Genomic DNA, 26,125 nt, shown 5'->3' on the forward strand with positions numbered 1-26,125 from the left:
CCCCTCGGGCAGCCGCCCAAGATGAGCCCACCTTCCTTGTGGAATGGGCATTTACAGATTTTGGCTGTGGAATGCCTGCCACAGAATGTGCAAGCTGAATTGTACTACAAATCCAGCGAGCAATAGACTGCTTAGAAGCAGGAGCACCCAGCTTGTTGGGTGCATACAGGATAAACAGCGAGTCAGATTTTCTGACTCCAGCCGTCCTGGAAACATATATTTTCAGGGCCCTGACAACGTCTAGCAACTTGGAGTCCTCCAATTCACTAGTAGCCGCCGGCACCACAATAGGCTGGTTCAGGTGAAATGCTGACACCACCTTAGGGAGAAATTGGGCACGAGTCCTCAACTCTGCCCTATCCATATGGAAAATCAGATAAGGGCTTTTACATGATAAAGCCGCCAATTCTGACACTCGCCTGGCTGAAGCCAAGGCTAATAATGAACTTCAGGTACTGAAGCTAGTTCTTTTTGAAAGAAAATCGACAGAGCCGAGATCTGTACTTTAATGGAGCCTAGTTTTAGGCCCATATCCACTCCTGCTTGCAGGAAATGCAGAAATCGACCTAGTTGAAATTCCTCTGTTGGGGCCTTATTGGCCTCGCACCATGCAACATATTTCCGCCATATGCGGTGATAATGCGTTGCCGTAACATCTTTCCTGGCCTTAATAAGCGTAGGAATGACTTCTTCCGGAATACCCTTTTCCTTTAGGATCCGGTGTTCAACCGCCATGCCGTCAAACGCAGCCGCGGTAAGTCTTGGAACAGACAGGGCCCCTGCTGTAACAGGTCCTGTCTGAGCGGTAGAGGCCACGGGTCCTCTGAGAGCATCTCTTGAAGTTCCGGGTACCACGCTCGTCTTGGCCAATCCGGAACCACGAGAATTGTGTTTACTCCTCGCTTTCTTATTATTCTCAATACCTTTGGAATGAGAGGCAGAGGAGGGAACACATAAACCGACTGGTACACCCACGGTGTCACTAGAGCGTCCACAGCTATCGCCTGAGGGTCCCTTGACCTGGCGCAATATCTTTTTAACTTTTTGTTGAGACGGGACGCCATCATGTCCACCTGTGGTTTTTCCCAACGGTTTACCAGCATCTGGAAGACTTCTGGGTGAAGTCCCCACTCTCCCGGGTGGAGGTCGTGTCTGCTGAGGAAGTCTGCTTCCCAGTTGTCCACTCCCGGAATGAACACTGCTGACAGTGCTAGTACATGATTCTCCGCCCATCGGAGAATTCTTGTGGCTTCTGCCATCGCCATCCTGCTTCTTGTGCCGCCCTGTCGATTTACATGGGCGACTGCCGTGATGTTGTCTGACTGGATCAGCACCGGCTGGTGTAGGAGCAGGGATCTTGCTTGACTTAGGGCATTGTAGATGGCCCTTAGTTCCAGAATATTTATGTGAAGGGAAGTCTCCTGACTCGACCATAGTCCTTGGAAGTTTCTTCCCTGTATGACTGCCCCCCAGCCTCGAAGGCTGGCATCCGTGGTCACCAGGACCCAGTCCTGTATGCCGAACCTGCGGCCCTCTAGAAGATGGGCACTCTGCAGCCACCACAGTAGAGACACCCTGGTTCTTGGAGACAGGGTTATTAAGCGATGCATCTGAAGATGCGATCCGGACCACTGGTCCAACAGGTCCCACTGAAGATTCTGGCATGGAACCTGCCGAAGGGAATTGCTTCGTAAGAAGCCACCATCTTTCCCAGGACCCGTGTGCAGCGATGCACTGATACCTGTTTTGGTTTCAGGAGGTCTCTGACTAGAGATGACAACTCCCTGGCTTTCTCCTCCGGGAGAAACACTTTCTTCTGGACTGTATCCAGAATCATACCCAGGAACAGTAGCAGTGTCGTCGGAACCAGCTGAGACTTTGGGATATTCAGAATCCAGCCGTGCTGGTGCAGCACCTCCTGAGATAGTGCTACTCCCACCAACAACTGTTCCTTGGACCTCGCTTTTATTAGGAGATCGTCCAAGTACGGAATAATTAAAACTCCCTTTTTTCTAAGGAGTATCATCATTTCCGCCACAACCTTGGTAAATACCCTCGGTGCCGTGGACAGGCCAAACGGCAGCGTCTGGAATTGGTAATGGCAATCCTGTACCACAAATCTGAGGTACTCCTGGTGAGGATGGTAAATGGGGACATGCAAGTAAGCATCCCTGATGTCCAGGGATACCATGTAATCCCCCTCGTCCAGGCTTGCAATAACCGCCCTGAGCGATTCCATCTTAAACTTGAATTTCTTTATGTACGTGTTCAAGGATTTTAAATTTAAAATGGGTCTCACCGAACCGTCCGGTTTCGGTACCACAAATAGTATGGAATAATAACCCCGGCCTTGTTGAAGTAGGGGTACCTTGATTATCACCTGCTGGGAATACAGCTTGTGAATTGCCGCTAGCACCGCCTCCCTGTCTGAGGGAGCAATCGGCAAGGCAGATTTTAGGAACCGGTGGGGTGGGGACGCCTCGAATTCCAGTTTGTACCCCTGAGATACTATTTGCAGGATCCAGGGATCCACCTGTGAGCGAGCCCACTGATCGCTGAAATTCTTGAGGCGACCCCCCACCGTACCTGGCTCCGCCTGTGGAGCCCCACCGTCATGCGGCGGACTTGGAAGAAGAAGCGGGGGAGGACTTTTGCTCCTGGGAACCTGCTGTTTGTTGCAGCCTTTTTCCCCTACCTCTGCCTCTAGACAGAAAGGACCCGCCTTTTCCACGCCTGTTTTTCTGGGTCCGAAAGGACTGAACCTGATAAAACGGCGCCTTCTTAGGCTGTGAGGGGACATGGGGTAAAAATGCTGACTTCCCAGACGTTGCTGTGGAAACTAGGTCCGAGAGACCATCCCCAAATAATTCCTCACCCTTATATGGCAACACTTTCATGTGCTTTTTAGAATCTGCATCTCCTGTCCACTGGCGAGTCCATAAGCCTCTCCTAGCAGAAATGGACAATGCACTTACTTTAGATGCCAGTCGGCAGATTTCCCTCTGTGCATCTCTCATACATAAGACTGAGTCTTTTATATGGTCTATGGTTAACAGGATCGGGTCTCTGTCTAATGTGTCAATATTTTCTGACAGTTTATCTGACCACGCAGCGGCAGCACTGCACATCCAAGCTGACGCAATAGCTGGCCTAAGTATAATGCCTGAGTGTGTATATACAGACTTCAGGATCGCCTCCTGCTTTCTATCAGCAGGTTCCTTGAGGGCGGCCGTATCCGGAGACGGTAGTGCCACCTTTTTAGACAAACGTGTGAGCGCTTTATCCACCCTGGGGGGTGTTTCCCAACGTGACCTATCCTCTGGCGGGAAAGGGAACGCCATTAGTACCTTCTTAGGAATTACCAATTTTTTATCAGGGAAAGCCCACGCTTCTTCACACACTTCATTTAATTCATCTGATGGGGGAAAAACTACGGGTAGTTTTTTCTCCCCAAACATAATACCCTTTTTAATGGTACCTGTAGTTATATCAGAAATGTGTAACACCTCTTTCATTGCCTCAATCATGCAGTGAATGGCCTTAGTGGGCATCAGGTTAGACTCATCGTCGTCGACACTGGTGTCAGTATCAGTGTCGATATCTGGGTCTGCTTGCGGTAGCGGGCGTTTTAGAGCCCCTGACGACCCATGCGACGCCTGGGCAGGCACGAGCTGAGAAGTCGGCTGTCCCACATTTGGCATGTCGTCAATTTTCTTATGTAAGGAGTCTATACGTGCACTCATTACTTTCCATAAGCTCATCCACTCAGGTGTCTGCCCCGCAGGGGGTGACATCCCTTCTAAAGGCATCTGCTCCGCCTCCACATCATTATCCTCATCAAACATGTTGACACAGCCGTACCGACACACCGCACACACACAAGGAATGCTCCGAATGAGGACAGGACCCACAAAAGCCCTTTGGGGGGACAGAGTGAGAGTATGCCAGCACACACCAGAGCGCTATATAATGCAGGGACTAACTGAGTTATGTCCCCTATAGCTGCTTTTTCTATATATTATATACTGCGCCTAAATTTAGTGCCCCCCCTCTCTGTTTTTACCCTGTTCTGTAGTGTAGACTGCAGGGGAGAGCCAGGGAGCTTCCTTCCAGCGGATCTGTGAAGGAGAAATGGCGCCAGTGTGCTGTGAGATAGCTCCACCCCTTTTCCGCGGACTATTCTCCCGCTTTTTTCCATATTCTGGCAGGGGTATTTTCCACATATATAGCCTCTGGGACTATATATTGTGGAATTTTTGCCAGCCAAGGTGTTATTATTGCTTCTCAGGGCGCCCCCCCCCAGCGCCCTGCACCCTCAGTGACCGGAGTATGAAGTGTGTATGAGGAGCAATGGCGCACAGCTGCAGTGCTGTGCGCTACCTTGGTGAAGACTGATGTCTTCTGCCGCCGTTTTTCCGGACCTCTTCTTGCTTCTGGCTCTGTAAGGGGGACGGCGGCGCGGCTCCGGGACCGAACACCAAGGACTGGGCCTGCGGTCGATCCCTCTGGAGCTAATGGTGTCCAGTAGCCTAAGAAGCCCAATCCGGCTGCAAGCAGGCGAGTTCGCTTCTTCTCCCCTTAGTCCCTCGCTGCAGTGAGCCTGTTGCCAGCAGGTCTCACTGAAAATAAAAAACCTAAATCTATACTTTCTTTCTAAGGGCTCAGGAGAGCCCCTAGTGTGCATCCAACCTCGGCCGGGCACAAAATCTAACTGAGGCTTGGAAGAGGGTCATAGTGGGAGGAGCCAGTGCACACCAGGTAGTCATAAATCTTTCTAGAGTGCCCAGCCTCCTTCGGAGCCCGCTATTCCCCATGGTCCTTACGGAGTTCCCAGCATCCACTAGGACATCAGAGAAAAAGTGTTAGCGACGTTGTATGCAATTGCGAACGCCATCAGTCACTCGGGGTCGTGTGTGCGCAGTAAGAGTTTCCATGAGCAGTAGCAAAAGAAAAAAAAACTATCAACTGCAGAACCCTCGACACTGTCCGTTTTTGAATCAGGCCCTCAGTTGCTAAAGTCAAAGACAGAGGTCCTATGGGAGTGACCTGCTGCTTGCCTGCAACAATCTTTATGTGTAATCTGCGACGTTATAACAATTCCTTTGCCACAAAAACCTAATCCCAAGTACCTAGGGCGTTACAAGGGAATTTGTATGTGGCTGCCATGCTAATAGGACTATCTGTGGCTGAAGTCATTGACTCGATTCTATGGATGGGAAAAGAGCTGGCAGGATATTAAAGAAAACGCTTTTCCAAGAACCATCTAATGACAACACAAAAGCAAATAATTTAATTACATGTAAAAATGACAGTACACTGAAATGGTTTCTTGATTAAGTATAATCCTAAGTATTTATCAATAAAGTTAGAAGGGACTGAAAGAACCATACTTACTGAATAAACAAGATTCTGGAGCGCACAATGAATTTGAAGATGTATTCCAGGGCTTTCATTACTTTATATACTTGCTCTGTTATCCCTGGCCTGTCTGCGTTGTCCACGTAGTTCTTCAGCACTTTTGTCAGTTTCCTGTTAGGTAAACATGTATGCAATATAACATAGCATTAGTACCCACAGTTGACGGGGATCATAGGCTTCATCATGAATACAAGAACTGGTAAGTGAACACAAATAAAATATATGGCCTGAAATAGGTGCGACCCATAAGGAGAATACCCTGGGGGAGATGTACTAAGCCTGAAAAGTGATAAATATCACTGTGATAAAGCACCAGCCAATCGGCTCCTAACTGTCATGTCACAGGCTGTGTTTGAAAAATGACAGTTAGGAGCCAATTGGCTGGTACTTTATCACAGTGATATTTATCACTTTTCAGGTTTAGTACATCTGGCCCAGTGTGTACCCCCCCCAAGTGTCACATATCTAATTACTCAGCACAGTCTCCTGGTGCGTCCTAGTCACATCACATTGCAACTAAAACACATTTTGGGGCAAAAAATACATTTAAAAAAAAAAAAGAGAGTTTCACGGGTCCTGGTGCGCCTAGAGGGGCTGTTCGGTGCAACAGCAGCCAATAGTGTATGAGGACACATCTGTAAGTAAAGTTGGGTGTGATACGCTATGGAATATGTGTAGGAGATTGACAGCAATAACAGTAACTAATAAGGCAGAGAGGGACCTTACAAAGCAATACCATAAAAAATAAAAAATAAAATAAAAAATAATAATTATATACAGTATTTTAAAATACATATTTTGTAGTGCTCGTCAACTAATACAAAAGCTGCTGACATTTCAGAACTGCTTTGCGCAAAGGTCATTAATTTATGCCGTGTTCCGTGCTCAACCGAGGTCAAAATTAAATATTGTCAATAAATCTGAATGTCCCAGGTGGCCGAGCGGTTATGAAACTATCTGAATAATGTTTTTTTTTTTCTACTGTGAGAAATTACTTTTGGAAAAAGCATCTCTCAGCATCCCGATTACCAAGGACAGCTGAAAAATATATATTGTTTTAGGAACAGATGAACTGAGCCTTTAATAAATGCACAGATGTAGATAAAATTGTGAGATACGTATTGTTTGTCAAAAATCAAAATAAAACACTAACTTTAAATAATTTCCCAGATCGAGTACCCAACTAGCGGCTAGTTTCCTGTGCCTCTGCTGTTAGGACATTGATAGTATAAGACAACTCTCACTAGAGCTTACAAAAGGCACATGAAAAAACAATGCAAAAATAAAAATAAGAATTTACTTACCGATAATTCTATTTCTCGTAGTCCGTAGTGGATGCTGGGAACTCCGTAAGGACCATGGGGAATAGCGGCTCCGCAGGAGACTGGGCACAAAAGTAAAAGCTTGAACTAGCTGGTGTGCACTGGCTCCTCCCCCTATGACCCTCCTCCAAGCCTCAGTTAGGATACTGTGCCCAGACGAGCGTACATAATAAGGAAGGATATTGAATCCCGGGTAAGACTCATACCAGCCACACCAATCACACCGTACAACCTGTGATCTGAACCCAGTTAACAGTATGATAAACGAAGGAGCCTCTGAAAAGATGGCTCACAACAATAATAACCCGAATTTTGTAACAATAACTATATACAAGTATTGCAGACAATCCGCACTTGGGATGGGCGCCCAGCATCCACTACGGACTACGAGAAATAGAATTATCGGTAAGTAAATTCTTATTTTCTCTGACGTCCTAGTGGATGCTGGGAACTCCGTAAGGACCATGGGGATTATACCAAAGCTCCCAAACGGGCGGGAGAGTGCGGATGACTCTGCAGCACCGAATGAGAGAACTCCAGGTCCTCCTCAGCCAGGGTATCAAATTTGTAGAATTTAGCAAACGTGTTTGCCCCTGACCAAGTAGCTGCTCGGCAAAGTTGTAAAGCCGAGACCCCTCGGGCAGCCGCCCAAGATGAGCCCACCTTCCTTGTGGAATGGGCTTTTACAGATTTTGGCTGTGGCAGGCCTGCCACAGAATGCGCAAGCTGAATTGTACTACAAATCCAACGAGCAATCGTCTGCTTAGAAGCAGGAGCACCCAGCTTGTTGGGTGCATACAGGATAAACAGCGAGTCAGATTTCCTGACTCCAGCCGTCCTGGAAATATATATTTTGAGGGCCCTGACTACGTCCAGTAACTTGGAGTCCTCCAAGTCCCTAGTAGCCGCAGGCACCACAATAGGCTGGTTCACGTGAAACGCTGAAACCACCTTTGGGAGAAATTGAGGACGAGTCCGCAATTCTGCCCTATCCGTGTGAAAAATCAGGTAAGGGCTTTTATAAGATAAAGCCGCCAATTCTGAGACACGCCTGGCTGAAGCCAGGGCTAACAGCATTACCACCTTCCATGTGAGATATTTTAATTCCACAGTGGTGAGTGGTTCAAACCAATGTGATTTTAGGAACCCCAAAACCACATTGAGATCCCAAGGTGCCACCGGGGGCACAAAAGGAGGCTGTATATGCAGTACCCCTTTGACAAACGTCTGGACTTCAGGCACTGAAGCCAGTTCTTTTTGGAAGAAAATCGACTGGGCCGAAATTTGAACTTTAATGGACCCTAATTTTAGGCCCATAGACAGTCCTGTTTGCAGGAAATGTAGGAAGCGACCCAGTTGAAATTCCTCTGTAGGGGCCTCTTTGGCCTCACACCACGCAACATATTTTCGCCAAATGCGGTGATAATGTTTTGCGGTTACATCCTTCCTGGCCTTTATCAGGGTAGGGATGACTTCTTCTGGAATGCCTTTTTCCTTCAGGATCCGGCGTTCAACCGCCATGCCGTCAAACGCAGCCGCGGTAAGTCTTGGAACAGACAAGGTCCCTGCTGGAGCAGGTCCTTTCTTAGAGGTAGAGGCCATGGGTCCTCCGTGAGCATCTCTTGAAGTTCCGGGTACCAAGTCCTTCTTGGCCAATCCGGAACCACGAGTATAGTTCTTACTCCTCTCCTTTTTATGATTCTCAGTACTTTTGGTATGAGAGGCAGAGGAGGGAACACATACACTGACTGGTACACCCATGGTGTTACCAGAGCGTCCACCGCTATTGCCTGAGGGTCCCTTGACCTGGCGCAATATCTGTCCAGTTTTTTGTTGAGACGGGACGCCATCATGTCCACCTTTGGTTTTTCCCAACGGTTTACCATCTCTTGGAAGACTTCTGGATGAAGTCCCCACTTCCCCGGGTGAAGGTCGTGTCTGCTGAGGAAGTCCGCTTCCCAGTTGTCCACTCCCGGAATGAACACTGCTGACAGTGCTATCACATGATTCTCCGCCCAGCGAAGAATCCTTGCAGCTTCTGCCATCGCCCTCCTGCTTCTCGTGCCACCCTGTCTGTTTACGTGGGCGACTGACGTGATGTTGTCCGATTGGATCAATACCGCCTGACCCTGAAGCAGGGGTTTTGCTTGACTTAGGGCATTGTAAATGGCCCTTAGTTCCAGAATGTTTATATGAAGAGATGTTTCCATGCTTGACCACAAGCCCTGGAAATTTTGTCCCTGTGTGACTGCTCCCCAGCCTCTCAGGCTGGCATCTGTGGTCACCAGGATCCAATCCTGAATGCCGAATCTGCGGCCCTCTAGTAGATGAGCACTCTGCAGCCACCACAGAAGAGACACCCTTGTCCTTGGCGACAGGGTTATCCGCTGATGCATCTGAAGATGCGATCCGGACCATTTGTCCAGAAGATCCCACTGAAACGTTCTTGCATGGAATCTTCCAAATGGAATCGCTTCGTAAGAAGCCACCATTTTTCCCAGGACCCTCGTGCACTGATGCACTGACACCTGGCCTGGTTTTAGGAGATTCCTGACTAGCTCGGATAACTCCCTGGCCTTCTCCTCTGGGAGAAACACCTTTTTCTGGACTGTGTCCAGAATCATTCCTAGGAACAGGAGACGTGTCGTTGGAATCAGCTGCGATTTTGGAATATTTAGGATCCACCCGTGCTGACGTAACACTAACTGAGATAGTGCTACTCCGACTTCTAACTGTTCCCTGGACCTTGCCCTTATCAGGAGATCGTCCAAGTAAGGGATAATTAAAACGCCTTTTCTTCGAAGAAGAATCATCATTTCGGCCATTACCTTGGTAAAGACCCGAGGTGCCGTGGACAACCCAAACGGCAGCGTCTGAAACTGATAATGACAGTTTTGTACTACAAACCTGAGGTACCCTTGGTGAGAAGGGTAGATTGGGACGTGGAGATAAGCATCCTTGATGTCCAGAGACACCATATAGTCCCCTTCTTCCAGGTTTGCTATCACTGCTCTGAGTGACTCCATCTTGAATTTGAACCTCTTTATGTAAGTGTTCAAGGATTTTAGATTTAAAATTGGTCTCACCGAGCCGTCCGGCTTCGGTACCACAAACAGCGTGGAATAATACCCCTTTCCCTGTTGTAGGAGAGGTACCTTGATTATCACCTGCTGGGAATACAGCTTGTGAATGGCTTCCAAAACTGCCTCCCTGTCGGAGGGAGACTTTGGTAGAGCAGACTTCAGGAACCGGCGAGGGGGAGACGTCTCGAATTCCAGTTTGTACCCCTGTGATACTACCTGCAGAATCCAGGGGTCCACTTGCGAGTGAGCCCACTGCGCGTTGAAATTTTTGAGACGGGCCCCCACCGTGTCCGAGTCCGCTTGTAAAGCCCCAGCGTCATGCTGAAGACTTGGCAGAAGCAGAGGAGGGCTTCTGCTCCTGGGAAGAGGCTGCCTGGTGCAGTCTTTTTCCTGTTCCTCTGCCCCGGGGCAGAAATGAGTGGCCTTTTGCCCGCCTGTACTTATGGGAACGAAAGGACTGAGTTTGAAAAGACGGTGTCTTTTTTTTTGCTGAGAGGTGACCTGGGGTAAAAAGGTGGACTTTCCGGCCGTTGCCGTGGCCACCAGGTCCGATAGACCGGCCCCAAATAACTCCTCTCCTTTAAACGGCAATACTTCCATATGTCGTTTGGAATCCGCATCCCCTGACCACTGTCGCGTCCATAACGCTCTTCTGGCAGAAATGGACATAGCACTCACTCTTGATGCCAGGGTGCAAATATCCCTCTGTGCATCACGCATATATAGTAATGCATCCTTCAAATGCTCTATAGTTAGTAATATACTGTCCCTATCCAGGGTATCAATATTTTCAGTCAGGGAATCCGACCACGCCACTCCAGCACTGCACATCCAGGCTGATGCGATTGCTGGTCGCAGTATAACACCAGTATGTGTGTATATACCCTTCAGGATATTTTCCAGCCTTCTATCCGCTGGTTCTTTGAGGGCGGCCGTATCAGGAGACGGTAACGCTACTTGTTTAGATAAACGTGTGAGCGCTTTATCTACTTTAGGGGGTGTTTCCCAACGTGCCCTAACCTCTGGCGGGAAAGGGTATAGTGCCAATAATTTATTAGAGATTAGCACTTTTTTATCGGGGGAAACCCACGCTTTATCACACACCTCATTTAATTCATCTGACTCAGGAAAAGCTACTGGTAGTTTTTTCACTCCCCACATAATACCCTTCTTTGTGGTACTTGTAGTGTCAGAAATGTTCAATGCCTCCTTCATTGCCGTGATCATGTAACGTGTGGCCCTACTGGACATTACGTTTGTCTCCTCACCATCGACACTGGACTCAGTATCCGTGTCTGGGTCTGTGTCGACCCACTGAGGTAACGGGCGTTTTATCGCCCCTGACGGTGTCTGAGACGCCTGGACAGGCACTAATTGATTTGTCGGCTGTCTCATGTCGTCAACAGTTTTTTGTAAAGTGCTGACATTGTCACGTAGTTCTTTAAATACAACCATCCAGTCAGGTGTCGACTCCCTAGGGGGTGACATCACTAATACAGGCAATTGCTCTGCTTCCACATCATTTTCCTCCTCATACATGTCGACACAATCGTACCGACACCCAGCACACACACAGGGAATGCTCTGATAGAGGACAGGACCCCACTAGCCCTTTGGGGAGACAGAGGGAGAGTTTGCCAGCACACACCAGAGCGCTATATATATATAGGGATAACCTTATATAAGTGTTACTCCCTTTTATAGCTGCTGTTTATAATTTAGCTGCCAATAGTGCCCCCCCTCTCTCGTTTTTACCCTGATTCTGTAGGGACTGCAGGGGAGAGTCAGGGAGCCGTCCTTCCAGCGGAACTGGGAGGGAAAATGGCGCTTGTGTGCTGAGGAGATAGGCTCCGCCCCTTCACGACGGCCTTATCTCCCGCTTTTTTCTGGAAAACTGGCAGGGGTTAAATACATCCATATAGCCCAGGAGCTATATGTGATGTATTTCTTTTGCCATCCTAAGGTATTTCTGTTTTTTTTTATTGCGTCTCAGGGCGCTCCCCCCCAGCGCCCTGCACCCTCGGTGACCGGAGTGTGAAGTGTGCTGAGAGCAATGGCGCACAGCTGCAGTGCTGTGCGCTACCTTAGTTGAAGACAGGAACGTCTTCTGCCGCCGATTTCACCGGACCTCTTCGTTCTTCTGGCTCTGTAAGGGGGCCGGCGGCGCGGCTCCGGGACCCATCCAGGCTGAACCTGTGATCGTCCCTCTGGAGCTAATGTCCAGTAGCCTACGAAACCCAATCCACTCTGCACGCAGGTGAGTTCGTTTCTTCTCCCCTTAGTCCCACGATGCAGTGAGCCTGTTGCCAGCAGGACTCACTGAAAATAAAAAACCTAAAATAAACTTTTACTCTAAGCAGCTCAGGAGAGCCACCTAGCATGCACCCTTCTCGTTCGGGCACAAAAATCTAACTGAGGCTTGGAGGAGGGTCATAGGGGGAGGAGCCAGTGCACACCAGCTAGTTCAAGCTTTTACTTTTGTGCCCAGTCTCCTGCGGAGCCGCTATTCCCCATGGTCCTTACGGAGTTCCCAGCATCCACTAGGACGTCAGAGAAATATGTATTTAAAAAAGTTGTGGAAAACATTAATAATAATAATAATGTAACTTGCCTATTCTCTTTGAATTATCTGGGGTATAAATCTGGGGGGACTAGACCTGCTCCTCCCACATGGGGGGACTAGACCTGCTCCTCCCACATCCCACTGCACTTTAAAAGTGATGTGGGCTGGACCAAGGTCTTGACGACAATGATGATTTGCTGGGTTGAAGAACAATGGGCGGGCCCATGTTGCAGAACCATGCCTCCACAATGACGCTCATACGGGGGTATCCAATTACCCGCGATCGATAACCGCAGGTAATTGTATCACTGGGGGCTATCCTATTAGCCCCGATGCGGTGGTCTCACCCCCCCCCCTCTCCCTCCCCCCAATGCCAGCACTTATCGCGGCTTATACAGATGGGTCCACGGTTATCTTGGCCAGTTTGCTGCGCCTAGGTACAACATGGTTTATTAACATATACCCTTCATCTATTGTTCTCAGCTGCAATACAATACAGAGAACAATACAGCAGGGGATTAAGTCCGACTGCCCAGTCTCAGTTAATCCTATTAAAGGTCAAGATAAACATGGACCCATCTGTACTTTGGATGCTCAAGGCAATATGTGGTTGCCTGACCCGCGAAAACACAGGGACTTGTGTTTTCGCATGATTGTGGGTCCAGTTTTGACCGATTAAAACAGATCCTAATTGAACACCACAATAATGACCATCAGTCATTAATCGTGATATCCGTCCGTTTTCACCTATTACCGGTTATTTTTATATAGCGCACACACATTCAGCAGCGCTATACAGAGAATATTTGGCCATTCACATCAGCCCCTGACCCCAATGAAGCTTACAATCTATATTCCCAACACACACACATTCACACTAGGGTTAAATTTGTCAGGAGCCAATTAACCTACCAGTATATTGGATTGTGGGAGGAAACCGGAGTACCCGGAGGAAACCCACACAAGCACAGGGAAAATATACAAACTTCAAACCGTTTTGGGCCATGGTGGGAATTGAACCCATGACCTCAGCGCAGTAATGCTACCCATTACACCATCCGTACTGCCCACCTGACAAAAACGGATCGGCTGTAATTGGATACCCTCCGTAGAGTTGTCACAACGTAGCAGGCAAGTAAGGGTGTAGGTCTAGTCTGTAAATAAAGACTGTAGTTCGGTATTCGTCTTCCGCATATGTCTCAATGAGACATACTACAGTAGGTTGTATCCAAATCATACTGGCTGCAAGAGGTTACAGCACTACCGTAAGGCTGTTTGTGTGCACTTTTTAGTATTACCTGCCTTGAATATTAGTAAAAAGAAAATAGGAAACAACTTTTTTGTATCTGAGAGAATTCTGCATCTATTTGCATGCTTTAAATAGGTCAAAAATCCAGGATGAATTTATAATCCCCAGGCACGTCATTTGTATCCACTTTCTGGCTATTGGAGCAATGAGCACGCATTGTCAGGGCTGATCTGTTAATATGAGAATGATTAAACATACGTGTAAGCCAAGGTTGCGCTGAAGTGCTTCTTTATGTAAGTTTCCAGGACAGGGTTGAAGTGCTGAAACTTCCGATCTGCAATCAGACCGATAATGAATACCTGGAACAAAAAGACGCCGGTAAATAATGCACGAGTGTGGGAGGAACATCCTGAGCCGTGCAACATCTTCCCCCTGCTCACAGTATGCCTAGGGTGCAGGGCGTCCCATTCAAAGGGAATACATCACCGGCAGCAGCGATACAGGGAGGCTAGACAGCATGTTCTACACATACTAAACAGCATTTTGTAATATTTACGTACATGTGTGTGTGTGTGTGTGTGTGTGTGTGTGTGTGTGTGTGTGTGTGTATATATATATATATATATATATATATATATAAAAGCTATAGCTCTTTCACCATAATTTGAATGTGTACAAAGCGCTCTATTTCATAAGAAGGTCATTATATATACATATAACGAAGGAGAAAATCATACAGTAATTCATAAGGTGTAATTTCACTGGGCTGCAACTGGTTACTGTATGACAGCATGGAGAAAATACCAGCATCACCATAAAGAAGCAGGGAGACAGTAGCGGTATTGTGAACCCTGCATCCTGCACTGGGCTCTGAAGGGGGGTACACACGGAGAGATCAGTGTTTAAAATCGAAAGAAATCTGAGTAGATTGCTTAGATTTTAGGCACGGATCTGTTGTGTGTTTGCCCCCCAGCGATAGCTATCGCTGGTGCTAGATTGGCCTGCATGCAGGCTCAATCTAGCGTGTCGCTCACTTCAGCGCTGTATTTAGTCAGCGGCCCCCCCGTTGTCGCACCCCCTCGCTCAGCACATCGCGCTGTGCTGAGTGGGTGGAGAGATGTGTGCTGAGCGGTCTGTATTAAGATCATTCAGCACACATCTCTCCCATCAGTACTGGCCTTAAGAAGGGGGGGGGGGGGGTGATGCAGTTCCTTCAATGGCTGTAAAATGCCTTCAGTGTGCCCCACAGAGGGGCGCAGGAAACTCAGCAAAGATTGCCTGCCGTAGCAGATGGTAACATGCACAGCTAGACATTGCGAGGAAATGCACAGCCCCCTTAGTGGGGTGTGGCATAATATGATGCCAGTCATGTTGTTGACAAATATCAGAATGTTGACACGGTCATAGTGTCAACATCATACATGTTGACATTCATCATGTAGGCAGTGATGGAAAATTGACATGTTATAATGTCGACATACAGTATCATCCCTGGTAACACAGTGGTGACTTACCTGCTCCTGACAGCTGCAACGGCGCCAGCAGCGAATTCTGGTACCCAGCAGTCATGTGACTGTGACTTTTAGGTCACACTTCCAATCAGCCAGCATTCCATTGAGTATTTCTCCCCTATCCCTAACCTTCAGTCATGTACCTAACCTCTCCCCAGCAACCTAACTCTAAACTACCCCTCGCAGCCCAACCCTAACGTTTCCCCCTGCAAACTAACTGTAACCTTCTTTTAGTGCCTAACCCTAATCTCACAGTGCCTAACACTAACCTTCTCTCTGCAACCTAACTGTAAACTTCTCCTAGTGCCAAACCTTAATCCCCTAGTGCCTAACTCTAACCTTCCTCCAACAGCTTCACCCTAACTTCCCCCTGCAACCTAACTTTAACCTAAACCCTAGTGTCTAACCCAAACCCCTCCTACACACACACAATTTAACTCTAACCTTCTCCTAGTGTCTAACCCTAACCTTTCGCCTGGCAACATAGCTCTAATCTTCTCCTGGTGCCTAACCCTTACCTTCTCCCTGCAACCTAACAATAACCTTCTTCTAGTGCCTAAACCTAACCTCCATATTGCATCCTAACTGTAATCTCCTTTTAGTGCATAACCCTAATCCCATAGTGCATAACCTATACTTTCCTCCCACAGCCTACCCCTAACCTCCCACCGCAACCTAACTTTAACCTTAACCCTAGTGCCAAACCCAACCCCCCACACATCCTAAACCTATCCTCCCCCGCAATTTAACTCTAACCTTCTCCTAGCGCTTAACCCTAATCCCACAGTGCCCAACCCATTTGCCCGCAGCCTAAGCCTAATGTCGACTTTCTAACAAGTTGACATTTATTATTATTATTCTTTATTTATATGGCACCACAAGGTACATTTCACTTGTCAACATTCTGAGAATGTCAATACATTGCCTGTAGACATTTTAACAATGTTAACATTATGGGTGGTCTTCAGTATGCCGAATGTCGGGATCCCAGCGCACAGTATACCGGCCGGAATCCCGACACACCGACATATATTCTCCCTCGTGGGGGTCCACGACCCCCCTGGAGGGAGAATAAAATAGCGTGTAGCGCGCCACCGTGCCCGCAGCGTGGCGAGCACAGCGAGCCCGCAAGGGGCTCATTTGGGCTCGTCACACTGTCGGTATGCCGGCGGTCGGGCTCCCGGCGCCGGTATGCTGGTCGCCGGGAGCCCGGCCGCCGGCATACCATACTACACCCAACATTATAACATGGTCACTGTTTCAATTTTGACTACAGTATATCACCCACCAAACATTCTAATTTTATACCTTATACATGTATTACAGCGTATACATATATGACCGGTTCCATCAGAACATATTAGAAGGCATTTTACTATCTAACTGTAAGATTCTAACAGATGTTTAAACAAAACTATTTCCTGTTACCGCAGTATGTATCAACAAAGAAGCGTCTTTCTTCAGAAAATAATTGGTATTTATCTTCTTCTTCCATGTTTTTTTTATTTTACTTACCAGGGCATCAAATACTAATATATCAAATGTTTCACTCTCTGAGTTTTCCATTATGATGTTAAACAGCGCATCCAAAGTGTCCTGCAGGAACTAGAGACAGACACAATGTCAAATTCACACAATGATGCCAATGTTAAACTGGCTTCAAAAACAAAATTCGGTTTAAGGGTCATCTAAAAAACCGCACATTTATTTTTCATGACGATGTCTAATAATGTAACACCTACTACCACCATCACAACCCAACAGAACAACGCATTTCCTGTTATTTAGACAAGCCCAGCTCTGTATTTGTCCTGGCCGTGTGGTGTGACTTGACTTGATACAGGTAGAGGATGACAAACTATGCTGCTAGGTTGGCTCTGGCTGACCTGGGTTACCCAGTTAAATGGATGTATTCTAGTCATAGAGGATCCCAGCAAGAAGATGATGGACGTTCACTGTGACACCCCCCACTGGTTTCTCCGTGCAAGGCAGGAAAAGCCAGGAAACAGGGAACAAAATGAATGTTGGAGACAAGACGAAAGTCAGGATGTGCAACACAAGTATAAGCCTGAAAAGTAGCTACAGCTCAAGGTCACCGCAACAGCCAGAAATGGGAAATCTCGGGAGTCCCTGGTGATTGAATAGAAATTGTTTGGGTGAAGATTTGAGGAGCAAGGGAACACACTGACCATGCAGAGTGTAGTTAAAGTAATAAAGGGTTCAAAAGGTTCCATAGGACGATTAACAGAGGAGCTATTTTCAGACTGGTCACTTTGAGTTTCACATATTTAATGGCGAGCCATACCATACTGTCAGTATGTGAAAGAGATGCTGACTGAGCTCTGTCTGTTTATGGCCATCAGAACATTGTCAAGGGTTCCTTTTCATACTTCTTGCTGGTGTTGGGTTCCAATGTCTAGATAGACAGTCAATAGGTCAACACCATATGGTGGACATGCATTAGGTCGACAGGTACAAAAGGTCAACAAGTTTAAAAGGTCACCATGACTTTGAACAACAAAGTTTTTTGACATTTGTAAACTTTTGCTTTCGCTACCATCCATGTGGACTACGTTTGGACATATCAACCTGTGGCGAATGTCCACGTTTACATTCATTGTGGCCACAGACGATGAAACGTACAAAATGACATAAAAAAAAAAAAAAAAGGTTTCAACCTTTTCTGTGTTGACCATTTCCTGGTCGAACTTTTGACCCTGTCGACCTTTTCTGCTGTTTACCTTTTCCATGCCAACTTTTTGGCCCCGTCGGCCTAATGTATGTCGACTACTGTATATACACGGTCAGTCGAACGATTGTCTATCTAATTACTGTTGATCTTCTATCCCACACCCGCTGGTATCATAAGCAGGAACCAAGGAAGAGGTGCAGGTTGGTACGGGAAGCTTAGGTCCGCATCAGGCAAAGCAGAAATAGATTAGTGCAAGTACACCCAGTGGTGAATTGCAAATAAGTGTGGCCCTGTACCAATATAAAATGTGCATATGCTTATCTGGACTATAAACTGAATTCATCCATATATGAAGAATCGGCTCATCTGAGACATCAACTGTCATGGAATAAGGAGGTCCAATCCAGTCCTCACCATGGCATATGCAATCACCAAGATGAAGAAGGTACAAGGTGATTCAAAAGTCGCAGTACACCCTTTTGTGCAGGAAATGGGAAAACTGACTTAGATTCAAGATAGAGCCCATGTTTGGTACATACCCTAAAAGATAGGCCACCTCACCCATACCTTACTGGAGTATTCAGTTTTCCAATTTCCTGCACAGTTTTTGAAACAAAAGGGTGTACTGCGACGTTCATCCTTTGTCACTAAAGGGCCCTACTCACTAGCCGACCCGCCGCCGAGCTGCCCGACGGCAGATACGGCCGACGAGCGACCCGGCGGCGGGGGGGCAGTGACGGGGGGAGTGAAGTTTCTTCACTCCCCCCGTCACGCGGCTGCATTGAAGTGCAGGCAAATATGGACGAGATCGTCCATATTGGCCTGCATGCACAGCCGACGGGAGACCAGCGATGAACGAGCGCGGGGCCGCGCATCGTTCATCGCAGGAGTCTCCACACTGAAAGATATGAACGAGTTCTCGTTCATTTATGAACGAGATCGTTCATATCTTTCAAAAAATCGGCCAGTGTGTAGGGCCCTTTAGATACCAAACAGAGTCATAAACATGAAAGGATTTGTTGCCCAAGAAGTGGTCGCTACAGTCATAATATAGGATTGTCATTCATCAGAGTATGGTATACAGAAGAAGAGCAAAGTTTGTTTTCTAAGTTGCTTGCTCAAAGGCCTCCAAAACGTAGAAACAATTTGCACTTCTGGGTCAATGCACTGGGAAGGGTGAAAAGTTAGGACAGAACATCTCCCTCTCAAAAAGCTTTGCAAGAGGAGATAAAAGGCAAATGAATGAGCCATCTGGGAGACGTGGTTAACCGCAGCCCAGATAAAAAATTTTTTTTTAAAAAGAACCTGCCCAATCTATGAGCTGGAAGAGATCCTCCTTTATATTGTTTATATTTATGTGGCATTTATACTTTAACCTTGTGCGCCATATTGCACACCAATGCATGCGTATATCACAGTGCCACCTCACACCCAAGAGTGGTATATCTATTTCATTTTTTCTTGTTAAAAATCCATTACAAAATTAGGCACACATATTTAGAAAACAAAAAATGTTTTACCTTTACTACTTCTCCGCCATCAACATTCATTAACTGGCGCAAATTCTTTTGCAGCAAATTTGTATTTGAGCGCCATTTTAAGAGTCCCAACAAATCCACTGGAAGACAAAGGGATGTAGATGAACATTTAAAACAAGTGAAACTAGAAAACCAATCAATACTACATAAGTGACACGAACAGTAACATATTAGCACAAACGAGCAATAGTAGGTTTTACATAGTCAATGTAGTAAAGTCAATGCCAATTGTGAATCAATTTGTGAAACGTACGTCATTTCGACTCTTTTAATGAAAGGAAGCAAACCAGGAATTCAAAATGGCCCCATGCGGTACAATGTAACCATTCAATTGGGTGGACAAGTAGCAATAGCTCGATTACAAATTGACATCCCAATTAACCAATTTCATCCGCTTTTGGTTAAACATTATTAAAGAGTGATAGGACTGGACACGAAAAAAGTATATGCATTATAATTAAGGGTGTGTATTTGTCTAGTGCCGAGCTTTCACGGTTAGATAAAATACTTGTCAGACTGATAGACATTTTATCTAATTGCCTGATACCCATCAAATATAATATCTCACAGTGTATGGCCACCCGATATCTGCATTCCTCCTCTGTGAAGGAACAGGAGAAATATCAGTCGGTTGGCTGCGGAAGTGCATACAATGTCCAATGCGGCCAACCTGCAACTTAAAATATACTGCACCAGACGGACATGCTGGACATTCGGCATGTCTGACCGATCGATATTTACAGATTGGTTAGGCACATACATAGTACAATTTTTTGGGCGATACACAGATAATAGGTGCATCGTTAAGCTAATTTAACGTAAGCCCAGTATAGCAATCCTTTCACAGACTCAAATTGCACAAGCACCAACTTTCAACTGTTTATAGATACAATTTTATGGATTTGCTTAAAAGCTTTTATTCCCACAAACTCTTTTCAATCTTTCAGTAAATTCTTTTTACAAACATACAGCAACCTCAACATTGTAAACATGGGCAGAAAATTCATTTTTCATTTTTTTTTTTTTTTTTTTTTAAAGTTAAACCCAACAATGATATTTCTGAAAGATCATTCTGATTTACGTAGCAATAATTGAAAGGTTTAATTGAACCTGGAAAAAAAACACATAGGGGGTAATTCCAAGTTGATCGCAGCAGGAAATTTTTTAGCAGTTGGGCAAAACCATGTGCACTGCAGGGGAGGCAGATATAACATTTGCAGAGAGAGTTAGATTTGGGTGGGTTATTTTGTTTCTGTGCAGGGTAAATACTGGCTGCTTTATTTTGACACTGCAATTTAAATTGCAGATTGAACACACCACACCCAAATCTAACTCTCTCTGCACATGTTACATCTGCCTCCCCAGCAGTGCACATGGTTTTGGCCAACTGCTAACCAAACTTCTGCTGCGATCAACTTGGAATTACCCCCATAATTGCCTGTGTGGTGCACTCAATACCTGGATTAAAGAGGATCAGATTATTAGGGATGCAGTTACAATCCCAAGTGTTGGGTTCCCGCGGCGCACGAGATACCAGCGTTGGAACCCGATCATCAAAGACAAAAGGGTGGTTAAGTACTACCCCGGGGATGGGAGGGGGTAAATTTAGGTGACACCCAGGTAAATTAGGATTAGGCTGCAGGGAAAAGGGGGGTGGGGGGGTTATGTTTAGGCACCAGCCGGGGAAGTTGGGGTTAGGCTGCTGGGGGTGGTTAGGCACCTAAAAGGGACGGTTATGGTTAGGGTATGGGGAGGTTAATCTACTTACTGGTCCTTTTTGGTATTTCAGCTGTCAGAATGCCGCTGTCCATCCTCTGACTGTCGGCATATCATACTCAACCCGATTGTTCTATTTGTATGTATAACTTATTGTACACTTTTGCCAACTATCCCAGGGTTCTAGATTTGTTTTTATTTTATACAAACTTGTGTTTGGTCTTAAGATACAGTACAAGACTGCTGGTGGGCAGGTTATTTATTGATTTTTACAGTGTCCAACCCTTACCATTTTGTGTGAGCTTGGTTGAACAGACCAGAGTTGCTATTTGGAAAGAGTCTTTGCTAATTGTACAGCTGCCCAGATTCTGCATGCTTTTCCCGGTAGCCGAGTGTCCCTTCTCCTCCAGTTCAATTTTGGTGGCCGGAAGACCGAGGTAAGTTGCAGCGTCTTCGAGTTTTTTGGCCTCCGCCTTCCAGCCAATAATAGAATAAAGATATTACCATTTGCAGTTGAAAAAACAGAAATACCCAGATTTCAGAACAGTTTCCTCGTTCACAGTCTAGACTAAATAAATGGGTTGTTATTGTGAGCCTTGAGCAATGGGAAACGTCTAATTATAATAAATTCGTTATAAAGCAGCGCACATTGCCAGAGAACAAGGCATCTTCTAAACAACCAAATACTTCATATTCATAGCTAAAAGCCGTAAGCGTACCTTTATTCTGAAAATAATGTGGTTATTAGCAGCAAATTAAAACAGAACTTGTAATTTATGAATTTGTTTTGCCAATTACAGATGCCCAATTAACGGCTAAACTAATCTGCAATTTAAAGTCAGAAACTATTGAGATTAATAAAAAGTGTGATTCACATGTGTAATTATTATTAAATAATTACATGGGGTATGTATTGCATAGATATGCCCTCTATATATAATTTCACAGTGATATTGGGCAATTGGCCCCACAACGGTGGTAGTATGTACTACCACAGCAATCCGGTTTGGCCTCAATAATGCAGCGTGTGGGCTACCACAGCAATCCGGATTGGCCCCAATACTGTAGTGTATGGACTACCACAGCAATCCGGATTGGACCTAATACTGCAGCGCGTGGGCTACCACAGCAATCCAGATTGGCCCCAATACTGCAGCGCGTGGACTACCACAGCAATCCGGATTGGCCCCAATACTGCAGCGGGTGGGTTACCACAGCAATCCGGATTGGCCCCAATACTGTAGTGTATGGACTACCACAGCAATCCGGATTGGCCCCAATACTGCAGCGGGTGGGCTACCACAGCAATCCGGATTGGCCCCAATACTGCAGCGCGTGAGCTAGCACAGCAATCCGGATTAGCCCCAATACTGTTAGAGCATGGGTCTTCAACCTCGGCCCTCCAGCTACTGTGGAACTACACATCCCAGCATGCCCTGCCACAGTTTTGCTATTAAGGCATGCTAAAACTGAGGCGGGCATTCTGGGATGTGTAGTTCCACAATAGCTGGAGGGCAGAGGTAGAAGACCCATGCTGTAGAGTGTGGGCTACTACAGCAATCCGGATTGACCCCAATACGGCAACGTGTGGGCTACCACAAAAATCTGGACTGGCCCCAATACTGCAGCACGTAGGCTGATAGTACAGCAATCTTGATAACCAAGCCCATCGATCCACTTAAGACTGAAAGCATTGTTAATAGGTAAAATGCTGTAAGAGATTTTTTTATACCAATTCCAAACATGATGGTAAAACATCAGGTTTAAAGTTCTAAAGCACATGGTGACAATGCTGTATACTTGTCTCCCCTATTCTTAAAGGGTGTAGTATGGTATGCCGGCGGTCGGGCTCCGGGCGACCAGCATACCGGCGCCGGGAGCCCGACCGCAGGCATACCGACAGTGTGGCGAGCGCAAATGAGCCCCTTGCGGGCACGGTGGCGCGCGTAGTGTCGGTATGCCGGCTGTCAGGATTCCGGCGCCGGTATACTGTGCGCCGGGATCCCAAGAGCCGGCATACTGAAGACCACCCTTCTTAAAAAACCTACCCTTGATCCAACCAATCTCTCCAACTACCGACCCATTTCTCTTCTCCCTTTTGCCTCCAAATTCCTTGAGCGTATTGTCTACAACCGCCTCACTGTCTTTCTTTTTTCCCACTCACTGCTTGACCCTTTCCAGTCTGGTTTCCGTCCTCAGCACTCCACTGAAACTGCCCTCACAAAAGTCTGCAATGACCTCCTTGCTGCTAAATCCAGGGCCCACTACTCTCTGCTTATTCTCCTTGACCTCTCTGCTGCTTTTGACACTGTTAGACCACCCTCTCCTCCTGCAAATCCTTTACTCCCTTGGTTTGCGCGATACTGCTCTCTCCTGGCTGTCCTACCTTTCTGACCGTTCCTTCTCGGTCTCTTCTCATGACTCCACCTCACCCACACTTTCGCTACCAGTAGGTGTCCACCAAGGTTCTGTTCTTGGGCCTCTCCTTTTCCCTCTCTACACATCCTCAATAGGTGAGCTCATTAGCACTTCGGACTTAAAATATCATCTCTACGCTGACGATACTCAAATCTACCTTTCCTCCCCTGACCTCTCACCTGCTCTCCTCACTCGTATCTTAAACTGTCTCTCTGCTACAGATGGGTCCTCCGTTATCTTGGCTCTTTCTGCGCCTAGACGGAGGTTTAGTCAAGCCTAGGTGATAGCTTAGGTTGCGGAGATTAATCACGGACAAGCGCGTTGAGGCGCGACTAGATACTCAGCATGCAATACACATCTCCACCACTGGGTGGCTAATGCTCCACTAATCCAGTAATTTAGATCGAAAAGCGGCGGATTGATCTACAAGCTCTGGCAAATGGTCAGTGACGACTGTAATGTTAATATACAGTCCTGTACTGCATAGTGTACACACAGATGGTGACCAATGGTCAGACGGAGAGTTAAAAAAATAAATAAATAGTTTATACAGATAGAAACGAACATGTTAAAACACTTGTGTATGCAGACGCAACTAATGTGTGAAAGGAATAATGTAGCTCATTGACTTTAAAGTATGTGCAGTGCACTAAATACTGTGCTTTTAAAATATGAGCGTCCGAGTCCACTAAGGCATAAACCAACACCAATGGGAAAGAATCGCTCTTTGCAGTACTTTTACACATGAACTTGTGACTCTTCAATGCAGTGTCGTGGGCTAGCTATGAAGGCTCCCGCCTGCCACGCTGAGAGTCCCGGGTTCGATTCCCAAAGTGCCAATTCTTTTTTTGTGTGTTCCCGTGACATTCACTTTATTATTTTCTCATACGTCCTAGAGGATGCTGGGGATGACATCAAGACCATGGGGTATAGATGGGATCCGCAGGAGACATGGGCACTCTAAAGACTTTTCACTGGGTGTGAACTGGCTCCTCCCTCTATGCCCCTCCTCCAGACCTCAGTTTTAGAAATGTGCCAGGCAGACTGGATGCTCTCTGAGGAGCTCTACTGAGTTTCTCTGAAAAGACTTATGTTAGGTTTTTTATTTTCAGGGAGATCTGCTGGCATCAGACTCCCTGCTTCGTGGGACTGAGGGGGCAGAAGCAGAACCAACTTCCTAAAGAGTTTCATGGCTCTGCTTCTGGCTGACAGGACACCATTAGCTCCTGAAGGGTACTGAACGCAAGCCGTGTCTAGATGCTCACTCCCACAGTACGCAGTCACCCCCCTCACAGAGCCAGAAGTCAGAAGTCAGAAGACAGGTGAGTATGAGAAGAATGATCTTCTATCAAGTAAGTGACCGCTGAGGTGCGGCGCGGCGCGGCTGGCGGGAGCGCAGCGCGCCATTTCTGCCCAAACACACAGGCACTGCAGGGTGCAGGGCGCGGGGGGGGCGCCCTGAGCAGCAAGAAATATACCTCAATCTGGCTAAAAAGGGGCATAAGATGCCGCTGGCACAGCCCTACCCCCGCCAGTATAAATATTATTATGTATACTGAGTGTAAGGACGCACCATTGAGGGGGTGAAGCTTCTTCCTCAGGCAGCCAGCACACTGCTCAGCGCCATTTTCTATCTCCTCAGGCTGCAGAGAACACGCTGGTCCTCTCCTTCACTTCTGACAAGTACAGGGTGCTATTAAGGGGGGGCACAAAGCGATTGTGGTGCATTTTACTAGTGTGAATTACTGTTTAAAAGCGCTGTTGGGCTGTGGGCATACTGTGTTCACAGGCAATACTGGCGCTGGGATTGTGAACTGGCTGCTCCTATCCTGTGTCCCTCTGACAGATTTTACTGTGGGTCTGTGAGTGTGCTGTACACGTGTGAGGCATGTCTGAGGCAGGGAGTTCCTCCCCGGAGGAAGCCATTTTAGGGACACAGAGTTGCAATGTGGTGGCGCTGCCGGCACACCAAGAGCCTGCATGGGTGAAAGAAATACGTGACAGTATGCATCTGATTAACCGAAGATTAGATAAGTCTGAATCTAAGGCTGCATGCTGGAGAAAATCTGTGGAAGATGTGATTTTTCAGGATGCTATTATTCCTTATGCAGGCGGCCCCTCTGGGTCACATAAGAGACCGTTTGAGAATGTTGTAAACACTGATACCGACACGGACTCTGATTCTTGTGTCGACGATAGTGACTCCAGAGAGATAGATCATAAATTGGCAAAAAGTATACAATATATGATTGTGGCTATAAGGGACGTGTTGGAGGTTACAGAAACCACTCCTGTACCTCAGGAGAAGGCTTATTTATGTAAGGATAAGAAATCCAAAGTCACGTTCCCTCCTTCACACGAACTAAATGCTCTGTTTGAAGGGATGTGGGTGAATCCTGGATAAGAAATATCGTATTCCCAAAAGGATTCACATAGCTTACCCTTTCCCGGCTGAAGACAGAAAAAAATGGGAGTCACTCCCTGTGTTAGACAGTGCGCTTTCCAGGTTGACAAAGAAGGTAATTCTCCATGCTCCTGGCACAGCTTCTCTTAAAGAGCCGGCAGAACGCAAAATGGAAACGACATTGAAATCCATTTATATTACCAATGGTACA

At 46.7% G+C, this 26,125-nt stretch overlaps 1 protein-coding gene across 2 annotated transcripts in view; it reads right to left on the reverse strand.

The window, feature by feature from the left end:
- The window catches only part of DOCK1 (dedicator of cytokinesis 1), a 649,074-nt gene that overhangs the window by 409,993 nt on the left and 212,956 nt on the right, over positions 1 to 26,125 (reverse strand). For both annotated transcript variants that reach the window (XM_063962225.1, XM_063962224.1), the window contains exons 18-22: positions 21,382 to 21,565; positions 19,359 to 19,456; positions 16,662 to 16,751; positions 13,894 to 13,994; positions 5,395 to 5,529 (exon numbers count right to left, since the gene is read on the reverse strand). In XM_063962225.1, coding sequence (XP_063818295.1) covers positions 5,395 to 5,529; positions 13,894 to 13,994; positions 16,662 to 16,751; positions 19,359 to 19,456; positions 21,382 to 21,565 — 608 coding nt within the window. The remainder of the gene's footprint in view (positions 1 to 5,394; positions 5,530 to 13,893; positions 13,995 to 16,661; positions 16,752 to 19,358; positions 19,457 to 21,381; positions 21,566 to 26,125) is intronic.

The sequence above is a fragment of the Pseudophryne corroboree genome, chromosome 3, assembly GCF_028390025.1.
Source record: "Pseudophryne corroboree isolate aPseCor3 chromosome 3, aPseCor3.hap2, whole genome shotgun sequence".
Classification (NCBI taxonomy): Eukaryota; Metazoa; Chordata; class Amphibia; order Anura; family Myobatrachidae; genus Pseudophryne; species Pseudophryne corroboree.